The 21,485-nt window shown below is 49.0% G+C and overlaps 1 protein-coding gene and 1 pseudogene across 1 annotated transcript; both read left to right on the top strand.

Annotated features, from left to right (window-relative positions):
• Nucleotides 1-4,473: 4,473 nt before the first annotated feature.
• On the top strand, nt 4,474-5,250 carry LOC123042975 (transmembrane protein 45A-like). Its single transcript, XM_044465307.1, has one exon. The coding sequence runs from the start codon at nt 4,474-4,476 to the stop codon at nt 5,248-5,250; it is 777 nt and encodes a 258-aa protein (XP_044321242.1).
• A 5,222-nt stretch (nt 5,251-10,472) lies between these two features.
• On the top strand, nt 10,473-15,615 carry LOC123039756 (agmatine coumaroyltransferase-2-like; annotated as a pseudogene).
• The last annotated feature ends 5,870 nt before the right edge of the window (nt 15,616-21,485 follow it).

Raw genomic sequence — 21,485 nt, 5'->3', positions numbered from 1 at the left:
GTGCATCTTTTTGCACACTTCTAAAACTAGTACATCATTGCTAACTACGAAGTTATTACTATGTTTTTCAACAGATAATCCCGAATGATTGTGTGCCTCATCTGATGTATACGCACGGTACCCTTCATGTTTTAAACATACAACCAGGTCTTCCTACGAATCTGAACTGTCCATACCTGGTTTCTAAAAGAAGTGGAGACATTACAATCAAAGAATGGAAAGAATGTATGAACAGTCATAAGGAGCTTCTTGGAAGCAAAGAGCAGCGAAGGGCAAGAATTGGAGACAGGATGATCTCCATTCTTCATAATGGAGAGTCAGGGTCTATATTGTTTTATGCTATTTTACCTTAAGGGTGTTTAGGTCCTACCTGATACTGATGATCATGTGCTAAGAACAATTATGTAGGGTTGGGTTCGATGACTATGAGGATGATGATCGTATGACTTATTATTAATAACGAGTAGAAGTTGTATGATGCTGCATGATTAGTAGGACTTGTTATTATATATGATGATGTATGATGCGAGCATGCATGAGTTATTATATCAGCGGGTGAAATGAACATAGCAGCAACGTTGGTAAGCCAAGGATGAAGATTTAAGAGAGGACACTTCTCTCTATTAGCTAGCTAATAACAACCTAAAAATAACCCCCCAAACCCCTAAAGCAGCCACTTTTTTTAAAAAAAAAGAAAAACATCGACTTTTGGTCCCAGTTGGTGCCACCAACCGGGACCAAAGGCCCACCTGCCTGGGCTCGGCGCACCGGCCACGTGGAGGCACATCTGTCCCAGTTCGTGTTTGAACTGGGACTAAAGGGGGGACGTATTAGTAACAACCCATTAGTCCCGGTTCATGAACCGGGACTAAAGGCCCTTACCAACCGGGACAAATGCCCCCTTTTCTACTAGTGTTGAGATGAATCCTTTCCGTAACAGCCCCCTGTACCGACCATGCCACCAGCAACTTCGACACGAAAGCCTCTCTCCAATGGCGGTCCTGGGGTAGTGTCTCCCATTAGTACTAAGCTAAGCCAGAGCCCATAGTATCATGCGACTGTGTTGGAAGCTATATCAAACTGTACTTGAAAGATCTCGGTCTCTTGGACGGCGGTCCCAACCAAAAACCGGTGTGCAAGATCCTAGTCGGGTGTATCCACTGCAAGACCCCGATTGGACGCAATCACTTGTAGACGCTCCTGTCAATACCATTCCACCCAGAGAGTAGAAGTAAAATAATATATAATTAAATTACAAATTATTTTTCCAGATCTGGCGTACTAATCTACCCGAAGCTATACTATTCTGCATCCACCACATCAAGCGCCACCAAGCGCTCGCAGACATCAATCAGATTTCATCACCATGGCAGTTCTCTGGCCACTGATCGAGCAAACTTCTTTAAAATAAAATGAAAATAAATACGACACTAGAGAGGCCCTTGTCGAGGCGTTCGCTGCTGCTGCTCGTGTTGGATGCGCCGGTATGGGGGCGCCACATCCAGGTGAGGAGGAGGCTAGCCATCGCACCGCTCTCCCGTGACCAAGATGACGACATTGGAGTGGCCGACGACCCAGGCAAGGCAGGGAGGTCGGGAACGGGCGCCGTTGTCATGATCCGTCCGTATCCGACCGGATCCCGACAAATTTGAAGGAGAACGGCGGATGGAAGGTGACCTCGGGTGACGCCATGGGCGCTTGGCCTCCATTGTTGCAAGGAGAGGCAGAGAGAGAGAGATGAGAGAGTAGAGCAGCCGAATGAGAGGCAGCGCGATGTTGGCGCCAAAACCCCGAACCCTAGCTAGCCCTAGCTCCCCCCCCCCTCTCTCTCTCTCTCTCTCTCTCTCTTTCTCTCTCTCTTTGTGACCCGAACCAACGAGAAGAGGGAGGAAGAAGGAGGAAACAGAGGGCACGGTATTGCCGGCGCACGACCCCGCCGCAGGAAAGGCCTTTTCTTTCCCTCGAGCACGAACTCGACATGTCAACGATCTACATAGAGGGGTGAGGGTTTTATACCCACGAGCACTGACATGCTAGGCCTCGGCTCACACGCACTCGCTCCCCCCACTCTCCACGCCCCGCGTGCTCCAGCTCGCGCCCGCGCATCGCGCACGCACACAATCGTTGCGGCCTCCCCGCGCACCCGATGCGGTCCACTCCCCTGGACGCTCGCTAACAAACCCGTGTGGCCCCGTGCACACATGCGCTAGCCCACGCGCACACGCACACCTACACTCGGGCATGCACGCACGCACCCGAGCCCGCCACGGGCCAAGCCCGACGCGACCACCGTGCGCACACACGCGCACGCCGCGTCCAAAGCTCGCCGTGGCTTATTGCTCTACACGCGATGCGGGGCTCACCGGCGTGCTGCGGTGGAAGGTGCGGGCGGCGGCCCGTCGCACGGATCGCGGCACCCGACGGCGAAGAGCCCAGAAGTTCCTCGGGTGCGGCTGCTGCTGGTATGGTGCTCGTGTTCGTGTGAGAGGATAGCTACTAGTATACATAGGCTACTGGCAATGGTCTGGCAATTATAGTAGTATCGTGTGTTAGTATTACAGCGCTACTGCTATGTGCATAGTAGTACCGCTCTTTATACCCAAGCGCTACTGCTAAATAGTAGCAGTGTTGGCTTATAAACAACACTACTACTAAGCTCATGTGTATAAGGTTTTTCCCTAGTACTGAGGAGCGCGCGTGTAGGTATGCTCTTCTCATGCTCATATAAGTGGTAAAAGAGCTCATCTTATAAAGTGGTGCAACCCCAACTCAACTTCCAAGATGGGACTAAACTTAGTCTCACTCACACAACTCACAGCCATGCATGAATTGACCATGAGAATTTCAGATTTTAGTTGGGCTTTGGGCCAAGGGAAATGATAGGGGTCACCCGACGGAACACGATGCGTGCGTCCACCGTCTCCGTGGCTGTTGGATAAGATTTTAATGAGATGCCTAAAAGCAACGTATTACCCAGACTAGCTTTTTGCAACTAGGTGGTTGTTGCGATTTCTCCCACTGCAACAACTGGTGTGTTGTGGGATCTTAATCTGGATCTCCTCGAGAGTAGCCACCACCCATGCTCCTCCAAAGCACCCCCGATGCGCCACTACTGACGCCGGCGAGCACCCCAGTCACGCCACCACCAAGCACCCCAACTATGCCATCGCTGACATCGGCGAGCACGCGCTCCACCGCCGCGGTCGTCGGCCGCATCCACCACTGTCAACCCTCTCTCCTCCTTCCTCTTCTCCCCACAATCCAACCGCGCCGCAGCGAGCACCCCTGCTGCGCTGCCGTTGAAGCAGGCGAGAGCACGCTCCGCCGTCATGGTTGTCGGCTGTTTCCACCACCCGCCCGCCCTCTCTGCTCACCCCTCTTCTCGATCGACGGCGCCCGCACCTGTTGCTCCCGGGTGATGAAGAAGACGACCTCCGCTCGACACCGATGATGCAGGGTGCCGTCCACTTCTGCAACATCACTGCTGTTGCGAAAAACAACTGTGCAACAAGACCGTGGTTGCAAAAAGATCACAACAAGACCTCGTTGCAAAAAGAAAACCACAACAATACCTTCGTTGCAAAAAAATATTCCGCTACACATCCTCTGTTGCAAAAACATTCTGCAACACAACCTCGGTTGCATAAAAATTCTACAACACAAACTCTGTTACAAATGTTTCTGCAACAAGGTCTTTATTGCAAAGTAGAGAAAAGAAGTTCACCTGCTAGATCTATGTCAGATCCGACGGCTCTCGAGGCGGCAGATCTTTTAAAAAAGGGTCCCAATAATTGCCACACGTGTGGGCGTTAAGGAATCTGCCCACACATTCTGTGTGGTGCCTAAGAGGACCAGCCCACACGTCTGTGTGTGGGCAAAGCAACTAGCGCCCACACGCCTCTTTTTTCCCTCCCGGTCCCTCTTACACACGTGCGTGTGGGCGAAATAGATAACGCCCACACGTCCAGTACGTCAGGCCTCGTACCTCGTGATCCCGCACGCCTCACGTGACACTTTACCGCGCGCCCCGCAGTTGCCATGGGCCGGACCCTCGTCCATGTTCGTTTAAGTGCAGTTGCCATGTCGCTGAACTACGGTTGCTATGTCGGACAACTACAGTTGCCATGTTTGCTCAACTGCAATTGCCATCTCAGGTCAAAGTTCCAGATTACCATTTTTTGGACAACTACAGCTGTTGCCATGTGTGGTCTAGTCTACTGCAGTTGCTATGATTTCAAAACTTTAGAAGTTGCCACCTACTAACACTAGGCAGTTGCCATGTAGCGCTAAAAAAAAGGCATGGCAAAAAACATGTTCGGGTAAAAGAGAGAGTTGCCATGTGCTCACAAGCACGCTAGGGCCAAAGGCGTACTAACAAATTCCAACACACCTCTCTTTCCTCTCGACAGAACTTCTTGTAGCTTAGCTTGCTCTCCTCGGCTTTTCTATCACAAATAAAAAAGGACGGCGTCCATGGGGGACTTCGTGGGGCACGCGCTGCCGGGCTCGCTGCTGCTGGTGGTGGGCCTGTGGCGGGTGTGGGCGTCCATCGCGCGCTTCGCCACCGACCCACCAGCGTTCCGCGTCCGCGTCTGCAGCTCCTTCTCTGCGGGGCCGCGGCTCCTGGAACTGTACGTGGTGACGGGAGGAGCCTTCCTGGACATGTGCATGGAGCTGTTCTACTCCAACCCGCTCCGCATCCTCACCGGCCGCGGGGTTGACCCGGCGCACCTCAACGGCGGCCTCGAGCACGCCGGCATGCTCCTCATGTTCTTCCTCTTCGGCGCGCTCGCGCTCCTCTCCCACAAGACGAGGTCAGTCAGTCATCTGCCGCTGTCGGACGCCGCGCTTAGCCTGGTGTTTGCATGCGCTTTCACGTCCGAGTTCCTCCTCTTCTACTTCCACTCCACCACCCAAGTCGGCTTGGAGGCCTACTACCACCGCCTCCTACTCCTCATCGGCCTCTGCATCGCCGCCATCGTCCTCGGCGCGCTCCTGCCAGCCAGCTTCCCGGCCGACCTAGGCACCGGCGTACTCATCGCGGTGCAGGGCCTGTGGTTCTTCCAGACTGGGTTCACGCTGTACGGTCCTACGCTCCCCGCTGGTTGCGCCCGCAGCTTCGACGCCCCTGGAGCCGACGCCCACGTCGAGTGCCGCGACGGTCCCGCGCTGGAGCGCGCCGAGCACCTGGCAATCTTCCAGCTTTTCGGGCTCGTGTTCCTCGCGTTCGTGTACGTGCTCGGGTGCTAGGCCGTGGCCGCGGCGAGGTTCGGGCACCAGGACCTGACGACTACGAACGACATGCACATCGACGTCGGGGGGATTGAATGCCGCCGCTGAGGGACGCAAGATCTAGTGGGTGCTGCTGCTGCTGCTGCTCTTCTTCTTCTTGGATTTGGTATAGGAAAGTAAGTACTACATGCCAGAAATGAACGGGCTTTTCAAGAGAATCTCAGCATCTGAATGGTAATATACGATTAGGCTGGTTGTAATGGGGAGTATCATATACTAGTATCGTGCATATGATACTAGTATATGATACTACCTCCCTAATGCATAGTATCATATATTAGTATCATGTAGTACTCTATTTATTGCCATGCATGACACAAGGTAGCTTAGCATTTAATATGATACGGTATCATGATATGATACTACATCCTCTCTTTCTTCATTTAATACTATGACACCTCATCAAAATTGCCTAGTTGACATGCATGATACTACCTATGATACTACCATTACGACCAGCCTTACGATATTTAATTACTCGGCTGGAGCTAAATAAATTTGTTAGTACCTCACTCATTCACCCATAAGACTGGAGAACATTGTTGGTAATTCTTTTTGTTTCTCTTGTCCATAAGCTCCTTCGCTTGGCTGTGTGCACCTTGTCCACCATCCTGGGTACCTTCTGCACCATTACGACCAGCCTTAGGATATTTAATTACTCGGCTGGAGCTAAATAAATTTGTTAGTACCTCACTCATTCACCCATAAGACTGGAGAACATTGTTGGTAATTCTTTTTGTTTCTCTTGTCCATAAGCTCCTTCGCTTGGCTGTGTGCACCTTGTCCACCATCCTGGCTACCTTCTGCAGCGCACCTGCGTCCAGGGCCGGAGCTCTGGACAGCGACGACCTCTGTTTCCGTGGATGAACTTGGAGATAGGTAAGGTAGAGATTCGTCTGTCGCGATCTCCCCGGCGTCTTCGTCGACCATCTTGGCATGCGTGTGTGCTCTTGTGTGCCTGCCCAGCACATCTGCACTTGACTGACGTAGGGCGAAGGCCGTTAGGCGGCTGGAGCCCTTGTCGGCGCCGGACGACCAGCACGCATCTAGCACACTGGCAGCAGGGAGCCGAGGAGGAGCAGCCTATGGTCCGGCACACATACAAGCTGTTCGTGGAAATGCGAGAGTAAAAATGTTTTGAAGGAGAAGAGGTTTGATGCTGACGTTTGGGCTCCACCTATAATAATGACTAATATAACGGTGAAAGTTAACGGAGTTGACATTTTGTGCCATTTCAGCCCTGACGGGTGGGTCCTGCCTGCCATAATAAGTTCTAAACAGCTCGAATCGGTACCTTACCGAAAATGATAGCTTTCAGCAAAAGAAGAAGGGGCAACTTGGTTGGTTTTATAGTTCAAAAAAAAAACTTGGTTGGTTTTAGGCCAAAACTAGATGTAGTTTTAGCCGACGGTTGCCTGAATTGTGGTAGTTTTTTTTTGTTATATACTCCCTCTGCTCCAGATAGCAATAAAGGCTACAGCTCAAGTACTTGTTTCGATGCATACATGTGAAGGTGTGTCTACGGCGGATCTCGCAGGATTCAGTCGGTGGTCATGTTTCTGGACTGCTCGGATCCGTTCTTCGCTCATCTATGTTTATGTGTCTGATCCTTCTGATCTACGTACGCTTCTCTTCATTGGCGGCACTTATTCTATCGGTGTGATGGTCCTACGGGGCCTTAGCATGAAGAATTCCCAATTGTCTACTACAACAAGATCTGCCCCACTCCAACGAGGAATGGGCGCGGACGGTGGTGCGCATTCGGCTCGGTTTAGTCCTTCTAGCCGTCGCTAGGTTGTCTATGGATCTGAATGTAATTTTCATTATTTCTAGTGTTCGTTGCACTGCCATGATTTAAAATGAATAGATCGAAAGTTTTTTAAAAAATATTTTCACAATCTTCAAGTTCAAAAAACATCTCTCAGTAGTTGGTACAGTAGAAACGGGCAATACTGCTAGTACAAGCTTCAAAATTTGATAAACTAACATATGACAAAGATGTTTCTTTGTCTCCTTCTTTTTCTTAAATAGTTCAATCAATAGACTATAGGTTTTCAATTGTGTAATTAAATATAGGCAAAATTTTAAATATCACCATACATATGTGTCACTTTGATCACTCTGATTCTTAATTAGTATTACCCAAAGGACTTTTTGTTACAAAGGCCCGCCCCTTCTTTGGTTTGGTGCAAAAAAACATCCCACCACCTAGCAATTAAATAGATATTCCAGTTTTCACTAAAGTAGGGTCACTTTAGGCCAAGTTAATGAAGTACACCGCTTAGGTTTTGCCTATTTATCTTGTTACAGCAATGAAATAGTAAAGAATACAAAAACTAATGTAATCACACTTCAATGGTGTAGTTGTGATTCTTTTGGTAAAAGTCTAAAAATGCACAGTAGCACATGTTGAGAATGTACTTGTAGAAGTATAGTTATTCAACAGGTAAACCCCTTAAAGATGCCTACCCTGGTCTTTATTTTACTTGTTTTGATCACAACATTTCTGTTGTTGATGCTATTGAAAAAGGGTGGCATAATTTGTCCTTTGGAAGAAGTTTGTATGGTCATTCTTTGGAACTTTGGAATAGCTTAAAAACAAAGATGTGAAGAAACAATCATGAATGGGGGAAAAGATAAACCTCTATAGATGCTTACTGGTGATAGGAAATTCTCTGTGAAGTCTCTACATATGTTTCTTGTTAAGATAGATTGTGGTTTTTAACATAAGTTGCTGTGGAAGATAAAAGTACCTGTTAAAATCAAAGCCTTTCTGTGGCTGATTAATAAGAAAAGCATATTAAACAAAAACAATCTACTGAAAAGGGGATGGAAAGAAGAGAAACTTTGTGTTTTCTGTGGGCAAGGAGAAAGTATTGATCACTTATTTTTCTCTTGCTCTGCTGCAAAATTGATTTAGATTGTATTGCGGTGTGCTTTTGACTTTAATTCTATTCCACTAGATTTGAATGATTGCTTTGGCAGGTGGATCAAAATTTTCCAAAATGTGACAAAAACTTGTTTGGTTGGCAGTTCGGCTCTGTTTTGGTCCATCGGGAAGTGCCGCAATGATGTGATCTTTAACCATAGTTATTTTTATTATTCGATGGTTTTGGTGAGACTAATGTGTAATTAGGTCATCATTTGGTCTGTTCTAAAGATAAAGGACCCAGAGTAAAAAATGTTGACGTTGGGATTTGCTGATCGAGTGGGTGTCAAATAATGTTTACCGCGCTTCGCAGGGGTGGAGGCCTAGAGTCAGGCTTGATGGCTGATGGTGGCGTTCTTGTCACCAGGATTTGGGTTGTTCTTAGCCGTTGCTCACTGGGTCTTAATTAAACCTTATGAAATGTTTTCGTTATTCTGCTTTCGCTTTTTATAGTGTTCAAGGATGATGTAATACCAGGTGGTTTCATTATAGGGAGGCCTCTCTTTCGTTAAAAAAAGACTACAGTACGTGGCTCTACTTGAAGAAATTAACGGATTTGGTTTAGCGTGTGTAGCGGAGTAGTTTTTACCGAAGCTCAATAGATGAGTGGGCGTGTATGACAAAATATTTTATGGGGTGGGATCTCAAAATCAAAGTGATACATATATCGAATGTTTCCTACTGTTTGGCCTGCAATATACTACGGTTGTATACTACGGATGGGATGGATGGCCGGCTAGGACGATGATGTCCTTCTCCTTGATGTCCTTGTCCTTGCCCTTACAGGATGAGGGTATTATGGTCATCCGCCTAGTCCTTGTGTTCATAGCAGATATTATATTATTTAGCGGGATTGCCAAGTCTTAGTTGATGATTTATTCACGAGATCCTACATAGAGATCCGTGCGAATTTTTATTTTTTCTTATTTGTAACTTATTAGAGAATCTCCAACAGTAGTTGCAAAAAACGCGCGCGCGGTAAAATGAGATTTTAGTACACGCGGGACGGCTTCGCGAGCTCCAGCGGAGGAGGAAAAATCAGGCGTGCGTGAAATGATTGTGTGCGTGCAGGAAAAAGCGGGGGGTCGAGCCCTAGATTCGGCGCGCCGCTTCCGACGCGCCTATAAAATGTAGCGCCCGCCAAGCGCCCACCCATCGCTCTTCACCTCGCCACGCGCCCTCTGCTGCTCTTTCATCGCTCCCTCTGCCGCTTTCTCACCTCGCCGACTGACGCGCCACCACCGCGCCACCATGCCGCCGCGCCACCGGGGAGTTTCTGGCTAGTGCAGCGTCCGTGCGTGTCCGTCCGGCACCTTCTCTGCCGAGATTCGGTCCGGCGATGTGCACCTCAGCATTGGCACCGACCATGAGGCCACCCACGTGTACGATGCGGCGGCGTAGCGCCTCCGGCGGCCCAGCCGGGACATGAACTTCCCGGAGGTGCCGACGCGGGAGATGGCACAGGAGCTGGCGCCTCCCCCGCGGCTTCTCACCGACGAGGATCGTTGCGAGAATCGAAGGCGGGAGCGCCGTCTCAGCCTCGCCGAGATGGACGAGGAAACCATGGCGCTGTGACACCAACGCTTCCCGCAGGACGTCATCAACGAGCAGCAGATCTTCGCGGAAACGAGGACGAAGAGGGAGGAGAGGAGGACGCGGAAGGCGACCGCTGAGTTCAACATCGAGCTGGGAGCAGCGTCGTCCTGGGACTCCGAAGACGAGCGATATCTTGACGCCTTCATTGTGACGTCATAGGAGGACATCACCGAGGTGGAGTCCAAGTCGGAGGAGGACGACGAGTAGTCTTTTATCTATCGTTTTATCTATCATGGGAGGAGGTTACGAACTATCTATGCACTATCTATGTATCGTTTAATCTATCTATCTATTTATGCCTATATGTGTATTGAGTCGTAGTAAAAAAGAGAACAAATATAACGCGTCTACTGGAGCGGCTTGCGCGCGCTCTATTTTGCATCGGCTGCTGGAGCCAGCGCGCCGCGACGCGCAAAAAACTCGCGTAGACAGCGCGTGCCTGTTGGAGATGCTGTTAAGCCTCGATGGTGTGAAACCTAGCTACACCATTGTCGATACATTAAAATACTGGTCTTCCACTAAACAACATGATACAGTGCATCCCTTGTGCGCCACCCCGGCGAATAAACCAAAAGGCAACTACGTCCTCTCCATCCAAGAGCAAGCTCGTTTCTTTTGAGCTCCAAACGCCGGCCGGACAGGTAAAATCACCATAATGGAGGTTACCGTGCACTCGTCAAAGCCCGTCAAGCCTGACTACGGTGACGGTGCTGACGGTCCTTTCTCCTACTTCGTCCCTCTCAGCGTATTTGACAAGGTGAGCTACGACGAGTATGTCACCGGCCTATGCGCCTTCCACCCGCCTGTGCCGGCCAATGACATCCTCGAGGCGGGGCTCGCCAAGGCGCTGACCGAGTACCGCGAGTGGGCCGGGCGGCTCGGCGCAGACGCCGGTGGCAACCGTGCCATCGTGCTCAACGACGCCGGTGCATGGTTCGTAGAGGCGACCTCTGACGCTGAGCTCGCCAGCAGCCTTATGCAGCTGACCACGGGGGACAAGCTACTGAGTGGCCCACGTCACGTGGTTCAGGTGCGGCTCCATCATCATTGGCGTCAGCATGCATCACAAGGTGGCCGATGGGCACGCCATCTGGACTTTCTTGTTCGCATGGGGCCAGGCCACCCGCGGTGTCGCCATCAGCCCCGTCCCGGTGCACGATCGGACGTCGCTATTCACGCCGCGGATCGAGTTCGACCACCGCGGCAACGAGTTCAAGTCTCACGGCGACAACTCGGGTGGCACCCACGCCGGCGATGAGACACTCATACACAGGGTGCACTTCAGCCGGGAGCGGATCATTCAATAGTATATATCGGTATAAATAGCTCAGCTCACGAAATAGAGCGAGCAAGAGCTCGAACTTGGTAGGAAAGTTCGGATACAAAAGCGCTGGCGCCTTCTTTTGAAGGTGAAAAACTACGCTAGCTAAGAAAAAGAAAAGGGCTGCGCTAATGGCAAGGAGCAAGAAAAGGGCAGCTAGCTCGAAATCCGATAAATCGAATACCTCCTGGCTTCAGTTATGAGAGAGAATGGCGCTGAAATCGAAGGCGTCGGAGGGCGCCGCCCGACCGTACACCACGCTGGCGCAACCAGGATGTGCATCGCCGTGGACGGGCGGACGCGGATGAGCGGCCCGCGGGTGCCCCCTGGGTACACAGGCAACGTGGTGCTCTGGGCGTGGCCGACGACCACTGCGCAGGAGTTGGTGGACCGGCCGCTCCGGGACACCGTGGAGCTCATTTCTCGGGAGGTGGCCCGTATCGACGACGCCTACTTCAGGTCGTTCATCGACTTCGCGAGCTCCGGGGAGGTGGAGATGGAGCAGCTGGTGCCGACGACAGACTCGCTAGAGTTGACGCTGAACCCGAACGTGGAGGTGGACAGCTTGCTGGGGATCCCGTTCTATGAGATGGACTTGGGCGGTAGCCGGCCCTTCTTCTTCTTGCCCGGATACAGCAACGTGCCGGTGGATGGGTTCATGTACATCGTGCAATCCTTCGAGGGCGACGGGAGCGTGGACGCCTACGTGCCTCTCTTCGGCCGCACCATGGAAACCTTCAAGAAGTGCTGCTACTCCTCCATGCCGCCCATGGCCGACGAAGAAGGTGCTTATTAGGTGCATGCATAGGCGCCGGTTGTGTTACGCTGTACTCGCATTGCATGCATACGCATGGAATGAGTCTTGTCCGTCCCGGCGGATCTGAACAATTGTTGCTGTAGTCGATGTATAACGCTATCAATTGGTAGATACAAATTTGGAATAAATGTTGAAGGCACTTCTTTATCGAAATGTATTTTCTTAATCTTTACATGTGGGAGAGACGGGCGCCGACGTCGTCGGCGTCAAATAGCGTGAGCTTTCGCTAGGAAACTCACGTATGCCAAAAGGTGGAGCCCTGTCACCACCGCAAAGAGGGCAGCCCATCCATATTAAATTTGAAAACTGCACAGCTGATCAGATCAGCCTCCCGTCGCTACACCCCTTGCCGTCCATACACCCAAGAAGTGAAGTCACCACCGTCACCATGGAGCGTGTCGGAATGCAAGTCGGGAAGACCGCCATTCGGGTTCGACACCCCGACATCCCCTAGACACCGTCAATCATCCACATCACTGCCACACAATCACCGCAAGAGGAGGAGTGAGAGGCACCTCCTTCCACTCCTTGCCCGACTTGAGCCATCGGGTCTGGGCCGGTGCTTCCACAAGAGAAAGCGCCTACACTTGCGTCTCTAGCAGGTCTCCGGTACTTGTGCACCAGCACGGACCAGTCACCCCCGGTACTTGTGCGACGCCGGACGTCATCCATGCCCCCCCCCCCCCCCCTCAGCCAGCGGGCCTACACGTATATAATTCCACATTAAAGTTATGAATCCACACGTTTTAATAAAATAGCCGGCCTCAATCCGTGGATATTCAAGAGGTTCACCTGGTCGTGAAGTGGATTATTGCATGGTCGTTTTGTCGGGCCCTGTGTATGTTCTAAAGAAATTATGAATTTTGGACCCTCGAAGATGCTGAAGCTGTTATCTTAGACTTGGACATGTGATGTCGACGTATTGGTCTTCCTCTCAATGGCTTTGGTGGTCGGCCAGAAAATGCAAAAGAATTCCAACTCACCTTCTACCTACAAGCTCTCGCCCGGTGGCACGCTCTCTGTGATGGTCACCCGGCTGTAATAAAAAACAGTGCAAGCATATATACATATTATTACCATCGGAGGCTCACTGCCGATCATATGAGGACAAGCAATCACAACACAATGGCGATATTTGGCAACAAGGTTCAGCAATCTTGCCTACTCTCCGAAGCATGCTTAATGGGCGTTTCTTATAAGTATACTTGTCTATAACGGGCATCTTTCTCAAATCATTTAGACAGAGGGCCGGTGCTGTCAGGAGGCGAGTGTGGCAACGGTCTGGACGCCCGCAAAGCCTCTCTAGTTTGTCTCTAGTTTGCAGTGAAAAGTACGTCTGGATCGTCCGGCGGATCGACACATGCCCGTGTTGGATGACACAACACGTCCGGACAGCACGATCCAAACGTATACGGATGGTTTGAGGGATAGCTGGCCTCGATCTGTGGATATTCTATAGCCTTCCCTTGTCGTGAAGTGAGTTATTGGATGGTCGTTTTGTCGGGCCCTGTTATGTTCTTTGGAACTATGATGTTGGACCCTGGCAACAACGGGTCTGGTCAGCAGAAGTCTCTACATGTGTTGAAATCAAAAGGTGGAAGAAGCTTAATATGTGGTGGTTCGACGTGCTTAGCTTGGCTGCATGCTCTGTATGTAGCTCTATCCGCAGCTCCGGCAGGCCATGGCCCCTCCAAGATGCTGAAGCATCTTCCTCTAAATCGCTTCGGTGGCGGGCCAAACAATTCAAAGAATTCGAAGTCACCTTGTACATACAAGTTGTCGCGCTCTGTGATGGTACACCGCTGGGAATAAAAACTGTGCAGGCATATATATATGTTATTATTGTCTGATGCTCACAATCGATCATACGAGGGATAATCAATCACAACATGACGATGATATTTGTTGCCGAGGTTCGACAATCTTACCTACTCTCCGAAGAGTGCTTTAACAGGCACTTCTCCGGTTCTCCCCATGTACTAATCGATATAGTAAAGCCGACGACAACCTAGCCGAGGCTAACCATTGTTTTAAATAGCGGCGGTCCTTCAAATCAACTATAGGAGGGCCATAGTCCTATTTCACAAATTTTTCAGATAATTTCTACATGAAATCGCTATAGCCGACTATTTAAAATTCTGATGCTAACAGACCCCCCTCCCCCCGAAAAAAAGATAAAGAAATGGGAGGCGCCGGTGCCGTCCCCTTGATGCCAATAGATCAAACGGCAATGCAAGCATATTCCCTAGATCCAAGGTCGATCAAATTACCTTCGTCAGTGTTACGCACGCCCTTCGTCTAATTTGAGTTTATTTATAATCAAGCGGCCCATAATGTATCATCCTACTCTCCGTGGTCACCGTGGAGTAGTTAGTAATGGAGATCACCGTGCAATCGTCCAAGTCCGTGAAGCCCGACCACGGCAAAGATGGTAGCGGCGGCGGCACCGTCATCCCACTGAGTGTGTTCTACAGGGTGAACTACGACAAATACATCTTCTACGTGTACGCCTTCCACCCGCCCGCGCCACCCAGCGTCGACCTCGAGGCGGGGCTTGCCAGGGCGCTGGCCGCGTACCCCAAGTGGGCAGGCCGCCTCGGCGACGGGCCCGTGATCATGCTCTGCGACGCCGGCGCGCGCTTTGTCGATGCTACGGCCGACTCCGAGCTGGGCAGCGGCACCGTCGGGCTGCTGGCCGCGGGAAACAAGGTGCTGAACTTGTACCCTAGTTGTGACGGGGCAGAAGAGCTGCTGCTGGTTCAGGCCACGCTGTTTCGCTGCGGCTCCTTGGTCCTGGGCTTCACCATGCACCACAAGGTGGCCGACGGGCCTGCCATGTGGAACTTCATGTTCGCGTGGGGCCAGACCACTCGCGGCGTCGCCATCGACCCCGTCCCGGTGCATGACCGGACGTCGCTCTTCGCAAGACGGGGCCCACCGCAGATCAGGTTCGAGCACCGTGGCGTCGAGCTCAAGCCTCCTGACGAGAAGCCGGGAAGCGGCGGCGACTGCATCGTCCATGCAGACGATGAGGTGGTGGTACACAAGGTGCACTTTAGGCAGGAGTGGATCATGGAGCTCAAGTCGCGGGTATCGGAGGGCGGCCCCCGGTCGTACTCCACGCTGCAGTGCCTGGCGGCGCACTTCTGGCGATGCATCACGAAAGCTCGCAGGCTCGACGGGCGGCAGGCCACCAGGATCCGCATCGCCGTGAACGGGCGAACGCGGATGCGCCACCCGCGGGTACCGGAAGGATACACCGGCAGTGTGGTGCTTTGGGCGTGGCCGACAACAACGGCACGACAGCTGCTGGACCGGCCTTTGACATGGACAGCCTGCTAGCGATGCTCCGGGGCGGTGGAGGAGGAGATGCTGGTGCCGACGGCGGATGCGGCGGAGGTCCAGCTGGGCACCAACGTTGACATGGACAGCCTGCTAGCGATCCCGTTCCCCAAGCTGGACTTTGGCTGTGGAGCACCCTTCTTCTTCAGGCCCTGCTACAGTCCTGCACCGGTGGACGGCGCCATCTACGTCGTCAAGTCCTTGGTGGGCGACGGGAGCGTGGACGCCTACGTGCCATTGTTGAGCCGCACCATGGAGAGCTTCAAGAAGTGCTGCTACTCCCTGCCGGTGCCGCCGCTGGTGGCCGCACGGCTTTAGGTGCATGCGTCGCACCGTTTAGGGGTATTAATTTGCATGGTAAAGTTATTAATCGGCGGCTAGACTTGACATGGGCACCAGGGCATTCTGATACTTACTCTTTCATACGTTATAATTTGTTCAAAAATTTGTGTGCCCATGCGATTGCCACAGAAGATCTAAGAATATATAGGTACATGTGACTATTATTCTAACTGGCAAAAAAGCTCGTGCGTTGCACCGGGGACGTCGTGCTTTGCTACAGAGAAAACACCGGACTCCTAGTCCTGCTCATGCGTCGGCAGGTCAAAAGCGCAAACTCCTCCTCATCCCAGCAGATAGGGAGCTCCTCGTCGTCCTTTGGAACATCTCACTGGTGTACCGGGTCGTGGTCGGTGGCTCCCAATCTGGAGTAAGAAAGCCAACAATGAAGATCTCGCCATGGACTTTAAGCGGCTCCACTGTTCATGTCTTCTCAGGAATTGCCATTGTCAATTGGGGGAAATCCATGAACACCTCAGCAATCTCATTTCCTCTTTCACCACATCTCACATAAAGCAGAGCTTCAGGATTAGAGTACTGCAGAGATTTGAATACTCAGTAGACGGTATACGGTATAGAGATGGTACCAAAAAATAACTCCTATCTCTCAGTAAGGTGATCACCTTGGAAAGTGCCTCACTAATGACATTTTTTTCCACAACGAAAAGCACCAGGAATAGCATCATGTTCCTCCAACAACTAAGGGGACCGATGAATCACACACGCTAGAACCATTTCAAAATAGATAAGATTGAAATTTAATGGCGTTGACAGGAAATGAAAATTGAACATCTGCAAATGTTTGGTTATGTAAAAGCAGAAACCATGATAAATAAAACACACGTTTTATTGTGGAAATGGAAGCTCGGATAATTTGTAGACAAACCTGTCATGTAAGAAGAAGGGTATCCACACCGAGCTTTGATGCAGCAGGTATTCGTGCACGAACATGCCATATCTGCAGCTCAATAAGTTCCAAACATTAAGTTAGTAATTTACTCCTCAAAAATGATATGCAAAATAACTTCCTTACCTGAAGCATGGTAAATTACTTCTTGATGCCCTGAATTTCCAGCTCTAGAAATGTCTCTGCATACATAGCAACAACAGTTTTTCAAACAAAGTTAAGCAATGGTAGAACGAATGGGAATAATAAAAATGTGATGAAGTCATAGAGTCCACTTAACCCGTAGGCTGTATTGACCCGCTGGAGAAATGTAATTTATTTTCCCATGGAACCAGGTGAAAGGGCGACATAGTGGTTCATCAAATTATTCTAAAAAAAAACCTGTCATACGTACAGTCAGAAAACGTTAGAATGTGCACACAGGTTAATAATGAAAATCTGACTTGTTTTTTTTTTCAAATTTTGAAAGCTCACACTTTGAATATCGTAATCAAGTGGGTGCGCATGCAGCAAGGTGCACAAAATCAGCTCTTACGGCATTTGTTTTTATCTATGTATGAGATAAAAAATACTGAGTGGTACCTTAAAAAAACAAGAAAATTATGCAACGTTGAAATAAGTAGGTCAAGAGTGATATTCGTACCTGGTGATTATTTCCTGGACATCATGTCCCATAATGTATACAGGAGTGTGGTTTTCAGATGACAAATGATGTAACCACAGTTTAAGAATAGAAAGATGTATCATAGTTCTTGCCACTAAAAATATTAGAGCTTGGGAAACTATCTTGAGCAGAAGGCAGAAACATTCAATTAAGCGAACGAATTTATGGGCCATCTTCACCCAATATGTTACGTGATTCCTTCAACTTGATTTTATTTTTTCCAAGCAACACTCATAAGCACTATTTCAAATAAGAAATAGTACCACACATGTGTGAAAGACCTTTCTGACTAATTGTTGCAGGAATAAAAGAGACACATACGCAAATTCATTCAACAAATATCAACTTCTACTTTTGCATGTATTCTCCGCTAGTACTCTCCACCTCGTTCCTCATATCCTCTAGTACTCTCCCAAGCTATTTCTGACGATTCTCAGTCATTTTTTCCGTTCTTCTCCTGATGCGAGAACCAACTGGTACAATATCTCCTCTTGATTTCCATATGTTCTCCCTTTTGTATTCTTCCCTCGCACGTCATTCATTTTTTTTCTGTTCTTCAGACAGGCAAATGCATATTCTGGCAGTGGGAGACAGACTACATCGACCACCAGCGCATGAAATGGTCACACATTTTGTTTTTCTCACAGACTCATAGCTACCCTTTGCTCGAGTTTTTTTGTGGAGAATACTTTTTTAACGTAATACAATCGAAGTCGCTCACATGCACGACCATACTCTCGTCCTTATGAACGCGCGCACACCCTAAAGACTATGTTGGCATAGCATCTCAAGATCGACGAAGTCACCACAGATGCCTCGTAGTACATCTCCTCCCACTAAACTAACATCACCGGAAAGCCTAAAATAAATGCAGGAAAATGCGAGCACAAATGTCAAGTTTAGGACTTAAACCCAGGTGGGCTGGGTATATATAGCACTGTCCTTTTAACCATGCTACTACATGTTGGTTCGCTTGAGAGTTAATCACACAGAACTAGATGGATCTGAAGAACGTCCTCGTCACCTGCATTGCCTACTTCGTTGTCGTCTTCCTTGCACTAGCTAGGACTCAGCTCTAATCAACAATCTTGAAAATGACTGTGTTTGGATTGTAATCCACATTCTAGGTGTGTGATCCAATATTTGTTTTAATGTAGTCCATCTAGTTTATGTTGTTTCTGCTGAGTGCACCATTCCACTCTGTTTCTGTTATCAACTATGATACTGGGACACGTCACCCGAGCAGTCCAATAATTAGAGGGTGTTTGGTTGGGCTTTTACTTGGCTTTTCAATTTGGCTTATAAGCAAAAGAAGAGCACATATTTAGGTGTTTTTTGGCATGTTTTGGCTTATAAGGTTCTTTTGAGACAATATAAGCCAAAAAGCCAAAAAAAGCACCTATTTAGATGTTTTTTTTTCACTTATAAGACAAAGTGAAAACGCCTAGTAAAAGCCCAAGAAAATAACCCTTTAGCCATTTGGCAACACATATGGTACAGCTCGTCAACAAGAGATTATTGTGCTCAACAGTTGTCATCCAATTAAAATTCCTTGTCATGAAACTGTTCCTGTAAAATGTTCCAAATCATGTTGTCACTCAAATATTGGTTCATCTTATTTTGATATTGCTGCACCCCGCATTTTCTCACTACATTTTCAATATTACTAGCAGCTGGTATTGTATTTAGTTTTGTTTCGGAATCGCTGTTTCAAAGAATATTTTACAAATAACATGGACTTTGTACACTACGTTTTCTCGAATCAATAACTTGTTTGTGTCAACAGTGCTTTCTAGAATAAATGCCATGGGGAGAGTCCTACTCTCGAAAGGGCGCCTTCGCCATCCAACCTTATAGAAGAATTGATCCAATTGTTCTGAGCCGATAGAAGTGGAAAGATAGCAGGTTTCAGGATGGAAATATTCCAATGGGTAGATTCCCTCCATCTCGGTCAACGATGGGGATTTGTGAAGTTATCAAACTTAAATTATCTATAGAATGACAATTCTTGATGCAGCTTCATGTCTACAAATACCATGGGGTTTCTATAGTATGCCGAACTAGTGATAGTACCAAATGGTCAACGCCTGCCTCAAAGGTTTGCATCTATAGAGTTATGAATTGCCTAATATCTGACTTGCAAAATTATACCCAATTTTCATAAAATACTTTGTCGGTTGCTTGTTCGACCAGTCCACTCTTCTGCCAAAGAGTTGCATCAGGCTGGAGGGACTAGTGATTGAACATGCATAGGAGCAAATATCTCTCTGTCCTCTCTTTCACTACAAGTTCCTCGAAATCAAATAAATTTACTTGTGGTAGATTCTTCAAGGCAATCTCACATATTTTATCTTCGGCAAACCACAATAACTCTTGGTTGCTCAGACTGACTTCAAACCGTCTAGTGAGTGTGCGGCTCACAAGGTTTATAGGCGCAAGCTAATCTCAACTCTGTGATGCTCAACCAGTAACTAAGTTTGGGCTCTGGGGTTTTCTCTCGGTGAAATCTCTCAAAACATGGGGTTGCTCAGACAACTCTGTCGAATCAAAGGAAGCAGTCAACCAGCAATGGTTGGGGTGGGGCCTGCTATTTATAGTCAGAGCAACCCCAAGGGTCAAATTACTAGTAGGGGTCTGCGGCCACTCAAAATCAATCGACAGGTGTGCAACACCCGAATTCCAAACTAACGCGACAACTTTACTTGAGCAGCAAGTAAAGCTGACTCAACTGTCTCTGATTTTCTCTTGTATAGTCCAAAAGAACATTGTCCCTGACTTACGAGTAAAAACACTGCATGATGAGATTTCTCTCGACTTCACTCGGAGATAGGATTATGATTAAGCATCAACCCATACCTAAGTCTCGACTAACTTGGACCCCTCTTAATAGTACAGTTGCCCTAGGACTGAAATGAAACTATGAATACACTTGAGAGCGTATAATTGCACTGATAGTGGAAAGAAATTGCAGGGTAGCGTCCTAACCACGTACACAGACTGATGTGGTCGGGACGCTTGTCGAGCGGAAGACAAAGAAGATGCCCAGCCCCAAAAACGGCAATTCAAGTTATTGGGATCAACAAATCCAGTCCTTTAGCTCCAGCAGCAACAGAGGAGTGAGCCTCCTCCTTGATGGCATCTACAAGTGTCGAGCAAGAGGGTGTGATCTTGTGTAGGGCGGCAATGGTTGCCGGGCCACGCAGTAGAGGTGTTGGAGTAGTGTCCACTATCGTGGACATCCAGTCAAAGAAGCTCAAGGATCCATCCGCGCGGGAGAACCATAGGACAACACTAAGGGAGAATTTAATGCCCAGTAACACAAGCGAAGACGCAACCTACCAGGATGTGGATCAGCGTCTCAGGCTTCCAGGAGCAGAGGAAGAAAGCTGGCTCATGGGGCAGTCTGCGGCGGCTAAGCGATGGGTGAACCAACATCTGTTCTGGGAGTCCAACAAGATGAATAATTTGACCGAAAGGGGGCACACGTCTTCCAAACTAGACGCCAGTGCTCGGACGAGGTAAAACCCAAGAAAAGCGCATTGTAGCACGGGATAGCCAAGTAGACGCCGTTGTCACTCCGTCGCCATTGAATCGTGTCTGGTTGCAAGGTGAGCACCACATGTGGTAGTTGGAGCCAAATGTCAACATATTCGGTAGTGACGGCCAGCCCAAGTGATCCCTAGATGTCAAGAATCCAGGCGCGATCATGAAGAGCATGGGTAACTGTGTGGGAGTGCCTCATCCTACTTGGCACAAGTGCCACAAGAGTGGGCGCGCGGTCGATGATGGAACTGCCCTCGAGCCATGGGTCGACCGAAAAACGGTCAGAGATGACGTTGCCAATGGTCCATGTCGTCAACGCCCGAAAAAACTACAGAACCACGGAATCGGACGGAGGCTGAAAATTAGGCCAAGGTCATGAATTTGATTGCCTTGATGGTACCTACTGATAAAGTTGTTTTTGAGAACAGATATTTGAGGTGATCCAGGTTATGTCAAAGCTTGTCCACAATAAAAGAAATCATGGCGCTTCAGCTTCTCCCTGCTCCATGTCTTGTCACTATATATGGTTTTACATGCGTAAATGTGAATCTATCAGTGCTCTTTAGTTTATGCTAAGATTGTCCGGCTTTCTCTTGAGTGATGTGTATGTGGTAAAAACTGAACACTGATCGCTGCCCTCGAAAGAGATAATTTTGTTGGTCCATAGTGTACAAATTTAAGCCACAAGCAAAAATCCATTGCATCTATCACCTTTTGACATAACCCCGTCACCAA

Source organism: Triticum aestivum, chromosome 2B (genome assembly GCF_018294505.1).
Source record: "Triticum aestivum cultivar Chinese Spring chromosome 2B, IWGSC CS RefSeq v2.1, whole genome shotgun sequence".
NCBI lineage: Eukaryota > Viridiplantae > Streptophyta > Magnoliopsida > Poales > Poaceae > Triticum > Triticum aestivum.
The sequence above is the reverse complement of the archived record's forward strand: the minus strand, read 5'-3'. Positions and strand labels throughout refer to the sequence as shown.